Source organism: Danio rerio, chromosome 17 (genome assembly GCF_049306965.1).
Source record: "Danio rerio strain Tuebingen ecotype United States chromosome 17, GRCz12tu, whole genome shotgun sequence".
Taxonomy (NCBI): Eukaryota; Metazoa; Chordata; class Actinopteri; order Cypriniformes; family Danionidae; genus Danio; species Danio rerio.
The window spans coordinates 40,560,151-40,574,345 of NC_133192.1; the positions used below are offsets into that span (position 1 = coordinate 40,560,151).

Genomic DNA, 14,195 nt, shown 5'->3' on the forward strand with positions numbered 1-14,195 from the left:
GAAACCTCAGGGCATCGTTCTTCATGAATCATAAATGTGATCAATTTTTTCATCTCTGAATCATCATTTCTTCTCTCCTACTGACCCCTTTCTCTCTTTCCCTATGTGTCTGTATCTGTACATTAACCCACACACACTCCAGCCCCTCCAGCAGCCAAACGCTTCCGGTTTCTCCGAAGCAAGAGCCAGGAGAAAATGCGCGTTCAGGGGACGCCACCCTCCCGCCGATCTCTTACCAGACGCCTGCGCTTCTGGTCCTCATCCGACAACATCATCCCCTGCCCCCCCTGCGAACCTTTTTCGCATATCGGCAATTTCTGACATTTTCCATCATCATCATCATCACCATCATCACGGTCACACCATTATACCATCAATACTCTCCCTATAGCAACACCATTCACATTTATTTCTTCCTCAAAGTCATCCAGCGTTCCTAACACACACAAAGCAAACCATTAAACATTCAGCACCAAACGCTAAAGGAATAAACATTCATGAATAGATTTTCCCTCATTACCACAAGCTCACACTACTCAATCAGCATCATGACACACACACACACACACACACACACTACAACATATACATGCTGTGGAGGGCTCTGAGACCAGGCCGAAGCACCCTGAATGCAAGCCTGCAGTAAGTAACATGTATTAAACCCAGCGGATTGCAGCCAGCTTGTGCTTGCCTTGAGAAATGTGTGTGAGCGTCTTCTTGCTAGCACTGAAAGGTGAACAGAGTCGCAGCACACAGCCACTGTTAACACCAGCAGTCAATAGTAATCAAATGAAGTGCATGCATGGAGGGATTGAAGGAGGAAGGCAAGCGTAGACGACAACTTCAGCAGATACTTAGACAGGATTTATGCTGGCTTTGATGTGTGCTTGCTTGTGAACTTCAGGTTTGCTCATGAACGCTTGCTTGTGTTTTTATGTTTACATGTACAGCAAACAGTGTTCATTCGTTTTGCATCTTTAATATGGTGTGTTCTCTGTGCAACATGCGCATGCGACTGTTTCAATTATGTATGGAGGGTTCATATGCAAATCAGGTAGAATTGGCATGCATTGATTTGTGTCTTAGCTTTTTATGCAGGGCACATGACTACTAAAAGCCATTCTTGGGGGTGCGGATGTGTTCATGTTGCCCATAATCACTATTCTTAATGATAAACTGTTATATTATGTTGGTAAGCTGGGTAGAAGTTTTATTTATTTATTTTCCCAATTCATTTACCAAAATCTTGCTATGATCTACTATGAATCAGGTCAAAACTGTGAATCTTTTACTTGAATACTTCTCACAGATGACATTGTTTACAGTTAACCTGAGTATTTTGGGGAAAAAAATGTTTTTAGTCATTCCTTTTTCTTTGGTTTAGTCTCTGTTTTAGAGGTCGCCACAGCGGAATGAACTGCCAATTATTCCAGCATATGTTTTACGCTGCGGATGTTCTTCCAGCTGCAACCCAGTACTGGAAAACACCCATTTACTTATACATTCACACACACACACACACACACACACACACACACACACACACACACACACATACACATACACACTCATACACTACAGCCAATTTAGTTTTTTCAAGTTACCTATAGCACATGTCTTTGGACTTGAAAACCACACCAACCTAGTGAGAGCATGCAAACCCCAGACAGAAACGCCAACTGTCCCAGCTGGGGCTCGAAACAGCAACCTTCTTACTGCGACAGCGCTAACCACTGAGCCACTGTAGATTTTACTTTTATTTTTTTATTTATTTAAGAGCATAAATAAAAAAGTTTTATTCCCAGCATAATTGCCATGCTTGCTACATTTCTTCAAATGAAAAGCTTCTGCCAAAGGTTTAAATGAAATGAAAAGTAAATACCCTCAGAGATGAGGCTGTCACGGTGTCATGTTTTTCAATATGTGATTATCATACTCAATATTTAATCTTACAAAAATGCTAACAGCCAAATTTACCTTTATTTTTGTTTATCTATCTGTAAAACATATTTAAAAGAAAGAAATAAACACTACAAAAGTTTGGAAAGGCAACTTAAAGCTAATGTTATTTAATCAATCAACTGATTTTAATCATGTATGTTCAAAAACACCTCAAAATAATATATTTTAAAAGCTTTATATGTTAAAGCAAAATTGTACAGCGCTCAACCTCTCACAAATCTTTTAAAAGTAATATTTTATAGGATGCTTTTACAAAAAAAAGAGGGAAAATCAAGTGAAACAAACAAAAAATGTAAAGATTTAGTTTAAATTTTGTAGGTTGTAATTTATTATTATTATTTATTTTTTGCAGTATTTTGCTGTAATTATATTATCTTTCCATTTCTAAGTATGTTTGGTGACTAAAATATTATTTATCTAAAAATAACATACATATATATATATATATATATATATATATATATATATATATATATATATATATATATATATATATATATATATATATATATATATATATATCTGTTTAATAAAGCTGTTTTGGTTAAATGCATCAAAATGCATTAACTATATTCATTGAGTAATGGATATTATGTGTTATATTATATGTTTATTACATTCATTCATTTTCTTTTTTAGCTTAGTCCTTTTGTTAATCTGGAGTCGCCACAGAGGAATCAACCGCCAACTTATCTAGCATATGTTTTACGCAGCGGATGCTTTTCCAGTCGCAATCTAACACTGGGAAACACCCATCCACTCTTGCATTCACACACATACACTACAGCCAATTTAGCTTATTCAATTCACCTAGAGCACATGTCTTTGGACTGCTCGAACCAGTGACCTCTTGCTGTGAGGCGATTGTGCTTCCCAATGTGCCACCATGACACCCTATTTTTTTGTTTATATACATTTATAACATTTAGTTGAAATGTTGTAGTTTGTAAATATTTTTGTAACATTTCTCTTGAATTTAAATGTATTATCTATCTGTTTTTAAAGATGTTTGCGACAAAAATATTATTCTAATAAATTTTTGTATTTACATTAAAATTAATAATTATTTTAATCATTATAAATTGTATATTCACTGAAAATGGATATATTTTATTTCATATATTCATTTTCAAAATTGTAATGTCAATTTTAATTTAAAGCCATTATGAATTGACAATTCTGAACTATTTGGATGTAGTAAGTCAAATTCATATCATATAAATAGATTATAAATAACGAAAAAACAGTTAGTCTCGGTGTGAACAACTTTAATTTAGAACAAAAAAGTTGTAGGGAGCTGCTTTGTTCCATCAGATACATATGTCACTTTTCTCACAGCTGGTCCAGTTCAAGTCTGTGATCTCTGACCTAGAATAATACGTGGTTCAGAGCAGGTTAGCTGTTGTAGCATCAGGTACAAAGGTGAAGAAACCCAATCAAAACCAATCCTCCTTCTTGAGCTCCAAAACTCAAGCGTTTGCTCAAACCAAACACAAACTTGTACATTCTATGACCTTGAATCAAATATAAATTGCATGTGAGAGTTTGGTACACGATAATTGCATTTAATTTTTAATAGCATAGTTAGATTACGTTATATTGCTACACTGGTACATGATTGTTATCATTAGCATTATATATATATATATATGAGATAGCCAATATATATATATATATATATATATATATATACACACACATATATATATATATGTGTATTACTCCGCCCTCATACAGCCAGCAAAAAGCAGACACAACAGATCTAAAGTTTAAAAGATGCTTGCTCAGCTGTTTAACTGTCAGCTTATGGTTTGAATCCAACGCGGAAGAAAGTATTTCCTCATACAAAAGGGTTTTTGAGACTCTCCATGTTTGATTTTGTTCTTATATACACAATTATGCCGTTAAACTGTTGTATAAACGCAATATCACACGAGTAGCAGTGCGATATGGCTGTACATCGGCACTGATGGGGGCACCAAGGCACTTTGCTTGCGGCCTCATGCCAACGCACGCCACCCACCAGTGCCGATATACAGCCCTTTCGCACTGCTACTCGTGTGATATTGCTTTTATATATGTATGTGTATGTGTGTGTGTATATATATATATATATATATATATATATATATATATATATATATATATATATATATATATATATATCACAGAAAACTGGTGTACTGTATGTAGAGAGGGAGGCAGAAAATGAAAAGTTTCTGGACAACTATCATGAGTTGTCAATAGATTAATGCACATTATATTATACAGGTTAATTGTATTTCTTAGTAAGAATAAATTAATTTAATGTAGGATGATAATAGCATGGTATTGCTTGATTTGCACATTATGCAAATTAGAATGTATGAAGGCAGCATAATAAGACATCGTGAGAGAATTTGTGCTTCAACCAGCAGGAAACCTCAGCCTTCACACATTTACTATTTTTACCTTTGGAAAAAAACAGCCTCGTGGTCGATGCATAATCTTTATATCATAACCACCGAGATGTCATGCATGTTTGAGTCTGATTGTCTCATTTTAATTTTAGGCTCAAAATGAGTACTAATCCTTTAGCTTAGCAGTTTACTCATGGACAAAGCATTTTGAGCCTTGGTGCTTATATAGGAAATGCATCTTAAGTCTGGTTTGCAACATTTCTGTTCTGATAAGAGAATAAAAGTGCTCATAAGCTTTTTCTACAGAGAATTGTGAATTGCTGGCACATTCTGATACATACAATGCATGTTTGAGCCTTGTTTGTAAGAGAGCTGTGTTGTTTAGCTTCACATTAAACTCATAAAGTGCATGTTTAAGTCTGGCTTGCAACATTTTGCATCTCATTTCTGTCATCTAAAGTAGAATCAGCTTTAGCTTTATTGTTTACTGTAGCACATGCACTGACACACTGAGCATTGGCACTCATACAGAGTTTGAATGTTTGCGACAAATGTGTCTGATTTTACAGGCAGTTAATAAAATGACCTTCTCCTTGTTTTAAAATCATGTACGGATCATTTTTTCAGCTTGTGTCTAATAAAGAGAATGTCATGGAGCACCAGCTGGTGTTTTAGTTTGGCCACAGCAGTGAAGCTTAAAGGAATGTTTTGGGTTCAGTACAAGTTAAGCTCTATCGACAGCATCTGTGGCATGCTTTCGATGTATCACAAAAAAACAAAACCAAACAAGGTTTTGACTTGTTCCCCAATGATAAAGCAAGCAAAAGCCATGTTTTTATGAATACACTTGTATTGGGAGTGTGTGGGGCAAGACATTGCACCGGAATGCATATTGAAATGGGCACTTGTGTAGGTCTTACGGGTTGCTACAAGACCGATTAGTAATCAGTGTTGTGCTAGTTACTGAAAAATAGTAACTAGTTACACTAACTTCTTTCAAAAGGCAAATCAATTACATTATCGATTTCTTACACCAAAAAGTAATGCATTACTGTTAAAAGTCATTTTTGAGTTACTTCTTAAAGAAACATGTTCAATGCTTCATTAATGCCCTCATAACGTCACTTCAGTGCTGCATGGAGAATACACTGTTGATCAGCTTCACAGTTTTAATTCATTTGCGTTCTCACAACTAAAACACAAGACAGACTTAAACAAAACGTCTTTTTTAAACACTAAAGTCAGACCAGCAGCACAAAAATAAAAAAATCACAATTACAAGGTGATAAACCAGCTGAATAATATATTCAGTAAAAAAAGCAAAAACCAAAATGACTTCAGCATCACACAAGTTTATATTTAGCCCTTAAACATTTTCCTTCACAGCGTAAGTATGAAAATCGTGACAATATACAACAAAAACAAAACATTTCTGAAATAAATAAATGAAAGTAATCATTCAGAATCAATTTGGTGAAATTCAGCATCAGAAAAGTGCTATTATAGACATTCTAAACAAAACAAAAACATAACAGCTGCTCAAAAATTAAAATCGAGCAATTTTCAAACTAACCAGAAATTAAAAGTGGTACGTCAACAACTTATGGAAAATAAGCTGTACCTCATACACGACACGTCTTGGAAGATGTTGGCTAGAGTGCAGCCCAAATTAATTAATTTACCAAGTAATGGACAAAGGCATCATATTGTAACAATAACAGAGTTAATATATTTAAAAAGTAATGCGCTAGAGTATTAGTTACTGCCAAAAGCTGTTACAGCAACATGTTATTACCCAACACCGTTAACAATACAGACATTCAACTCAAACATGATCACTTTTACATGTCAAACTGAATTGTCCATGAAAATTGTGCTAACATAGTTTTGTCTTTATTCCCTGTGCTACTATAGAAGTAATAGTATGCGTGTATAGCTTAGCAATAGCAAGAAATTGCTCCAAATTTTAAATTTCTGTAGAGAGAGGTCATGTTTTGACCTGATTTTTGCAGGTCAGGGTTCACCAAGTTTGAACTTTGCAATGCTAATGAACAAAAGTCTATGGGGTGAAAAGTGCAGTGTGACCACAACTTAAATTAAATGATTTTTTTATTCGACAATAATTACATACCTTAGAATGTTCATCAGTCCATCAGAATCAAGCATTCAGTAGCCCTGTAGTATAAGCAGATGTATATGATGTGACTTTGGAATTTCGATGGGATTTTGATTTGTTGATGAACAATTTAACATTTTTTTATATATTAATATATAAAATTACATTTAAGCAGGCAGATGCAATATTAGACTATTGTGAAAAAATACAGTACAACCAGCAATTCTGAGCCAGTTTATTGATGATGTTTTGAAGAATGTCTTGAAATAAAAGTAGAATTTCTTCTGGGTTTTGGGTCGTGGCCACATTACTACCTCAGGTGTTTTATATAGATCATAATGTAAGACAATTTATACAATTACAAGTCAAATACAGATCAAATATCTATCTGTCTGTCTGTCTGTCTGTCTTCCCATCCATCCATCCATCCATCCATCTATAAACATGCATATCTGTCTGTCTACTCATCTACCTACCCGACTGTCTGTCTCTGTCTGTCTGTCGTCTATCTATTTATACTTTTTGTATGAAATAGTCATCTAACAATAAACCTACATCCCAAATACATTAGAAGTGATTAAGAACACATTAAAATGATTTTAAACAGCGAGTCACTAGAAGCTGTGTTGAACCCAGAACATTTCCTCTGTCTAAAGAGTGTGTGAAGACCACCAGCATGCTGCTTGAGTGTTTTTACGAACTTTACTAACAAATGCTTGTGCTTTTGCCCCGACACCTTCAGCCGCCCGCAGCGTCACCAGAGCAGCAACGCTTGATCTGCACATGTCCTGCATTCACACACAGACACTGACCTTTTCTTCTCATTCTCTATTTTCTTTCTTTCCTTCTTTTTTTTTTTTAAGTGTTGAATGAAAGTGGAGGATCAAGAAGCAGAGACGGGTACCGCTCAATAGGAGGCGGCAGTGAGAGCATGAATGGGTACGAGGAGCTGCTTCGCTGGAGGAGCCGAGAGCCAGGAGGAGCAACCTGTTCAACTCCACTAAGCCGCAACTCCCACAATGCACCAGGCTTCACGTCCTCCTCCAGCTTGCGGCCAGGACGCAGGCCAAAGGGTAACACTAAATTATGAAGTTTAGCACACGGCAGCGGTTTTGAGCTTTAAATGACAGACCATGGTTATTCTGCCATGTTCAGCTGTAAATATACTTTCCTTAGAGAGGATAAAGTGACAGTTCACCCAAAAATCAACATTCTGTATCACTTGAACACAAAAGAAGATATTTTGAAGAATGTTGGAAACCAGCAGCCATTAACTTTCAAATTATTTTTTTGTTTTTATCAGTAAATTTCTCAGTTTGGAAATATATATATATATATATATATATATATATATATATATATATATATATATATATATATATATATATTTCAAACTGAGCCATCAGAAGCTGTGTTGTCAGCTTCTAATATATATTAGATTTTTTAAGTTAATGTTTTTTAAGTTTGCAGTTATTTTTACATAAGTTATTTTTAACTTATTTTTTTAACACATTTAATGTTTTATGGTTAAAAGAGGTGGATAGTTTCAGTGTTGGGAGTAACGCATTTCAAGTAATCCGAGTTAGGTAATATTATTACTTTTGTAAGTAACAAGTAAAGTAACGCAATACTTTTCAAAAATAAGTAATAGTATTTGAGTTTCTTTTTAGTGATACGCTAGTTTAGACGTCAGAAATATAATAAGATTTGGCCCGCCAAAACATATTTTTGAATACTTTTATTGTTGTGCAGTCGTATATAGCCACATGTGGTTTTAACCTCCACCTACTGGTCATTTAAAGTACTGTACTATTTACCCGGGTTACTTCATCTCTCTTAGCGTGCGGTCGAGAGTAACGTACATGCAGATTATTTCTGGGGATGATTTAAACATTGAAATATATGTCTGTAAGTGCTCTATTTGTACTAAAGCTCTATTTTTGTAAACATTCAATGGTCATTTCATTATAATCAGTTTTATACCGATTGTATTTTGTTGTACAAACACTTCTTCATGGCTTACACATTATGCTGGTGGTGTTAATATACACACTTTTCCCCTTTTTGTTGTAGTTTTACAAAAAATTATGATATTGAGAATAACAATTGCCTGTAAAGTTAACAAAGTAACCCCAAACTCTTTTCTGCTGCTATTTGTTAAACTTTTGGTTAAGCAACAGTTGATTGGGACTTAATTATTGTTATTATTATGCCTATTATTCAATTGTAGTATTTTCGTAGCATTTTAAACTACCCCTTCATTATGTACAACAAGAAGCAAAAAACAGTCCATCTATCTCTGTCGATGAGCTGATCATCTGAATCAAGCGTCTTAAATAAGGAAAAATGTGCTGGACAGGTGGACTGGAATTGAGAACCACTGCTTTAACCTTTGTGTATTGTTCAACTATTTCATTATGTTAGTGGCTGTTTTTGCTCCATTGACTTCCAATATAAGGACTTTTTTTTTTTTTAATTGCAAAGCCTTGACGCCAAATAACCATGCATTCTTGATTGTTGGTGGTTTCCAAGTTGGAAAGAGGTCCAATTTGTCATATGAATAATGGAAGTCAATGGGGCAAAAATAGTGACCAACACAATCACCATTATTACCATAATGACCAACAACATTTACAATTTTCAAAGCATTCTCCCAAAATATGTGTCAAAATAAGATTTGTCAGCAAAAATCATTTAATTTGCCGTAACATAAAGAAAGTCTTGGCTAAATTAAGCCTCAAAATCACCCCAGAGTGGATGAAAACATCTCCAGCAGCACACAGGACTTAATGCACAAGAAAAACATTAAGATTATCAAGGCTATTTTAAAAATGACTATAAACATTCAATCTGACAAATCATCAATTTGACAGACCAGTGAAAATCATTTTCCTAGATACTTAATATCAGGCCATGGATACAGTTTAAAGCCAGCATCATGCTAGCTGAATTATGTCTGCGTCCTAATGGAGCTTAATCAATTCCAGTCAACTTCTCATTGCAGTCAGTGAAGTTTCCGTTGAGAGATTTTGCTGTTGTTCTTCATGCTGCATTAGTTTATTTAGATATTAGCTAGTTTATAGTGTGTAATGTGCCAGCATGTACACATGGGGGCTTCAGCTTTAAACAGCACTGACCCTCACAGTCGCATCCCAGCCAAAAAAGCCTTGAGCTCATTTCATCAAGTCGCTGTCAGCGTAATAACAAAGCGTTCAGTCTAAATGATTGTTTATTTTCTAGTGCTTGAAGCTTTCTCAGATATCCAGTGCTCTGCGTAAACAAGCAGTCGTGTTCAGACAGAAGCACACAGGAAGACTGCAGTAGCCAAAGGCCCCGTCGTGTCCTATGATGACACTTCTTTTTTAAGAGAGCATCTTTGAAAAAGGAACCGAGAGTGTTTACATGATAACAGTTTAGCTAAATAAAAAAGATAGAGATGACGACAAAAATAATCCATGCTCACACAGATTTGTGAAAATGGTAATAATTGCTGTATTATTCATGTCAAACCAGCAGTGGTGTAAAGTATTACAAATACTCAAATTACTGTAACTGAGTGGTTTTTCTCAGAAATTGTAATTTACTGTGTAGTTTTATAAATGTGTACTTTGACTCTCACTTGAGTACATTTTAGTACAGTATTGGTACTTTTACTCCACTACTTTTCTTCAACCTGCAGACAATACTTTCTTTTCTCTTCTATGGGGATTAGAAAAATCAGTCTTGTGATTCCTGTCCAATCAAATCGCACAAAAAAGGTAAATCACATCGTAATGAACTACCTCAATTTGATTTATAAATGCAGCAAACTGTTTGGAAGCATAAAAAGTGTCCAAGAAGATGTTCAAAGTCTTTACACCCAGAGACTGTTTACTGGCCTTAAACACCCAGCAGGCACAAGATGTTAACATGAGGTCAGACTGAAGTTGTACCCTAACATCATGGGGAAAGATGCATTTTATTTGGATGACGTCAGAACTTAACGTCAGGCCGACGTCAATGTCCAACGGCCAACCTAAAACCAACTAAATATCAATGTCTAATGATGTTACAGTTTGACGTTGTGTGGACGTTTCCACTATGACGTCTATCAGGCGTTGGATTTTGGTTGCCATAACTGATGAATAAATGTCAATATGACGTTGGATTTTGTTCACTTTCCAGCACAACCTAAAATCAACCAAATATCAGTGTCATTATTGGTCATTAAAATAACGCTGTGCTTGAACGCTGGCTAGACATTGAATTTTGGTCACTTGACATCAAATCCTAAATTTAACCTAATATTAACGTCTTATGATGTTGTGTGCCTGCTGGGCAATGACTAAATGCATTTACAAATTATATGTAAACGCATCAGCTTCTTACAACGTAATACTCACTACTCTCGAGAACTTTTAAAAGGTCTACATTTTACTCTGAGTAATATTTACAACAGATACTTTTACTCCACTTGCACTTCATTTTTTGGCAAGTATTGGTACTTTTACTTGAGTATAATTTTTCAGTACTCTTTCCACCACTGCAAAACAGTAGTTTTGCGATCTTACTTTGTACAGATAGCTGGTAACACTTTACTTGAAGGGGTGTTCATAAGACTATCAGGAAATCTTTATAATCATGACATGAAACATGAATGTGAATGAGATTTTATGCATGCTTATGACAGCTGTTATTAAATGTAGTTTGCGTGATTATGTCATTTTAAATGCAAAGATAACATTGTTATGACAACTTGACATAAATGCACAATAGCCGGTCTTCATCTTTATGACAACTTGACATTACCAAGACAATATAAACTAGTCACAAATCTGTCATAAACATAACTGTCATGAGACATTGTAATTGTGCCATCAATCTATTTCTGATCACGTTTTTAGTGGAACAAACTGTATTTGTAATTAAAATGCTCCATTAAAAGTGTTGTTACTCTGTCAAATCATTTTAACAGCGACAGTAATATTTAATAACATTTTATTTAAAAATTCAGCTTGTACAAAAAAAATATTAATGACAATGTTATAAAATTCAAGACATATTTATAATGGCTTTATACATAAAAATCATTCAAGTTGTCATAACAAACAATATTAACTGTGTGAATGACTCAATTTTAATGACCTATTATAACGATCTAGGCACAAAGTCTAAAGCGCATGGCGCAAAAGCATTAAAGGGCCATGACACCCCCTCGTTTCAGCAGGGTGTTTTCACACCTCTACTTTGGAAAAAGTCAGAAAAGTGGGCGTGTCCAGCTCTGTTTAGGGGGGAGTGTCGGAGGAAGAAAAGAGGCTTGGTGTGGGAGTGTCTATTTGGGCGCGCTGAATTTTAGAGTCAAAACACACACCCAACAGGGGAGAAAGGGACTGTTTACATGGACATCTGTAATCAAATTATTTGCCCAATTATTAAATGGTGGACTTTAACTGCAGTTTGGCTCTTTCATTCAGGGAATTCATTCATGTCCCTCGCCACAAACGAGATATTTGATTTGATGTGATATTTGATCACAAAATCCTACATGAGGTTATAGTTTGGTTGTAAAGCTAACTTGTTTACACTCGGTGCAATAGTTTGTTCGATAAGAATAAAATACGAACTGAATAAACAAAGAGCACTGGTCGCCCACTTACCAAATCTGTAGAGGCAGGACAATCACCAGCAACTAGAGCCGCGTCTTTATTAAGAGAATACTACAAGCGAATCCGGATCTCAGCGTTTGCAGATGAGAACAGCTCTCAGGTAAACAATAATCCTCCTTAGACACGTAAATTATTGTTGTCGCGCGTCGCGTACACTGTTAATCCACACATGAGTCTGCGCTCTCACAGAGAGAAAATGAAAACAAAACTTAACTGCAGCAAACTATAAAGGCAACACTTCACGCTTGTTTTGCCAACACAACGTGGCATCTCTGCCTTCTAAACACTGTGACAGTAATGAATATTAATGAAGTTGCACAATAGAGCGCGCTGATTGGTTTGAACCAAGCTTTATTCATGCATTAATGCAGCGGGCTGTAAGACGTAATAAGACACTCTGGCACAGACGTCCAGTCTGCACGCTGGAATACAGGCTATTATGTCATGACCGTGACGCAGCTTCAAAAATTAGTTTCAAACCGGAAGTATGAATTTGCTTAAAATAACACAAAAACAACCAATTTACACTTTTTAGTGAAATATAGGTGTCCTAATAGTGTTTTTAGCAGTGTGGGACACATATACGACTGTCAACAGCTCAAAAAATGTGTTTGGGTGTTTCGTGACCCTTTAAGATAATGTCCGAATCCACTTTTGCTATTTTAATGATGGAAAAAAATGCTCATCTCTCATTCACTTTAAGAGTCAGTTGCGTCGCACCATGGCGCATTTGCTGTTTACATGGCGATTTTTTTAAGTTGAAAAACTGAATGACTGGACAAATCTAAACTTGTTTTAATAAAAACAAATATAAATATGCGTATAAAAAAAGTCATTCTGCTGATAATAATGACATTATACAGATGCAAATTGTCATGAATAAACTGAAAAAATCCCCTGAGATGAAGAAGGCATGCAGGTAGTGGTTTTTATATTTATGTAGAAAATAATAATTTTAGTAACATTTTAATCCTTTATTTTTTCATATGTAAAGATATTTGTGTGTTGCTGTACATCCTGTGTGTATAGAACGTATAGCCATATTGCGGCGGGTGTATGATAGGGCTCATTATGACGGTTGTTATAAGCATGCGTGAGTCTTATGAACACCCCTTAATGTGTTACCGAAATACTAATTATGCACATGACATCACTATTGTCATAAATTCAGGCAGTTATAGTTTGTAGTGTTGGTATTGTTATCGCTGAGGCTGATATAAACATTTTAACCTAACATTGATCAGCCAGAAATGTGTTGGGTTGATATCAATAAATGTGTATTTATTGGCTGATAACACACTGATGTGTTATAATGTGTTGTATACTGATGTGATATAGTGTATAGAATACAATTGCACATTTAAACCTTTTTTTTTTTTAATCTTTTATCATGTTTTTTTAAACCTTGTTTTCATTCTCAGTTATGTTTAATTTACTAACGTTAACAAACTGAGCCATAATGTGAAGGAACAAAAAAAGGCAGAATGTAGTCATTTTTTTTCTTTTCTTTTTTGTCTGAAAGAAACAGTCTTTTAAGATCAAGCTTTCGGTGCTGTGATAAACGTCACTGTGAATACAAAAAGCAGAGTATTGTTAAAGGCATATTCCAGAATTTACTCGCTATTTACTCACCCTTAAGTTCCATTGTAGGAAAAACAAATGCTATTGATCTTATGTGCTCATTTCTGCAATTGTTTTAAAACTTTCGATTCATTTGCCAATGGGTGAAATGACTAAGAACTATTAACTGCAGAAAAGGGTCAAACTTGCTCTACAAACAAGTCTGTTCATAAATATACGTAAAAAGTAGAATGAAATAATCCAAAAATATCAGTTTGCAACATCAATAAGCATTACAAGCTGTTTTTAATTTCTAAATATCAAAACAAGTAAATGATACAGGAAGTCTCAATCCAAAATGGCTGTGCCCACTTGGACGTCAAGAATAATATCAAAATATCTTCTTTGTGTTCAACAGAAGAGAGTCAAGTTTGAAACAAGTCAAGGTTGAGTAACATAACAGAATTAAGCAATTTGAGTGAACTATCCCTTTAAAAGTCATTTTCAATGTTT

At 35.0% G+C, this 14,195-nt stretch overlaps 1 protein-coding gene across 3 annotated transcripts in view; it reads left to right on the forward strand.

Annotated features, from left to right (window-relative positions):
* ccdc88c (coiled-coil domain containing 88C) overlaps positions 1 to 14,195 on the forward strand; it is a 112,358-nt gene that overhangs the window by 88,726 nt on the left and 9,437 nt on the right. Inside the window, exon 26 of one of the 3 annotated variants that reach the window (XR_012392729.1) lies at positions 7,341 to 7,523. Coding sequence is in view for 2 of the 3 variants with exons in the window: in NM_001423870.1 (NP_001410799.1) it covers positions 7,341 to 7,550 (210 nt within the window). In the remaining variant the exon portion in view is untranslated. Of the gene's footprint in view, positions 1 to 142; positions 451 to 7,340; positions 7,551 to 14,195 lie in introns of those variants that run through there. The other 2 variants (NM_001423870.1, XM_073927271.1) reach the window with 2 other exon arrangements.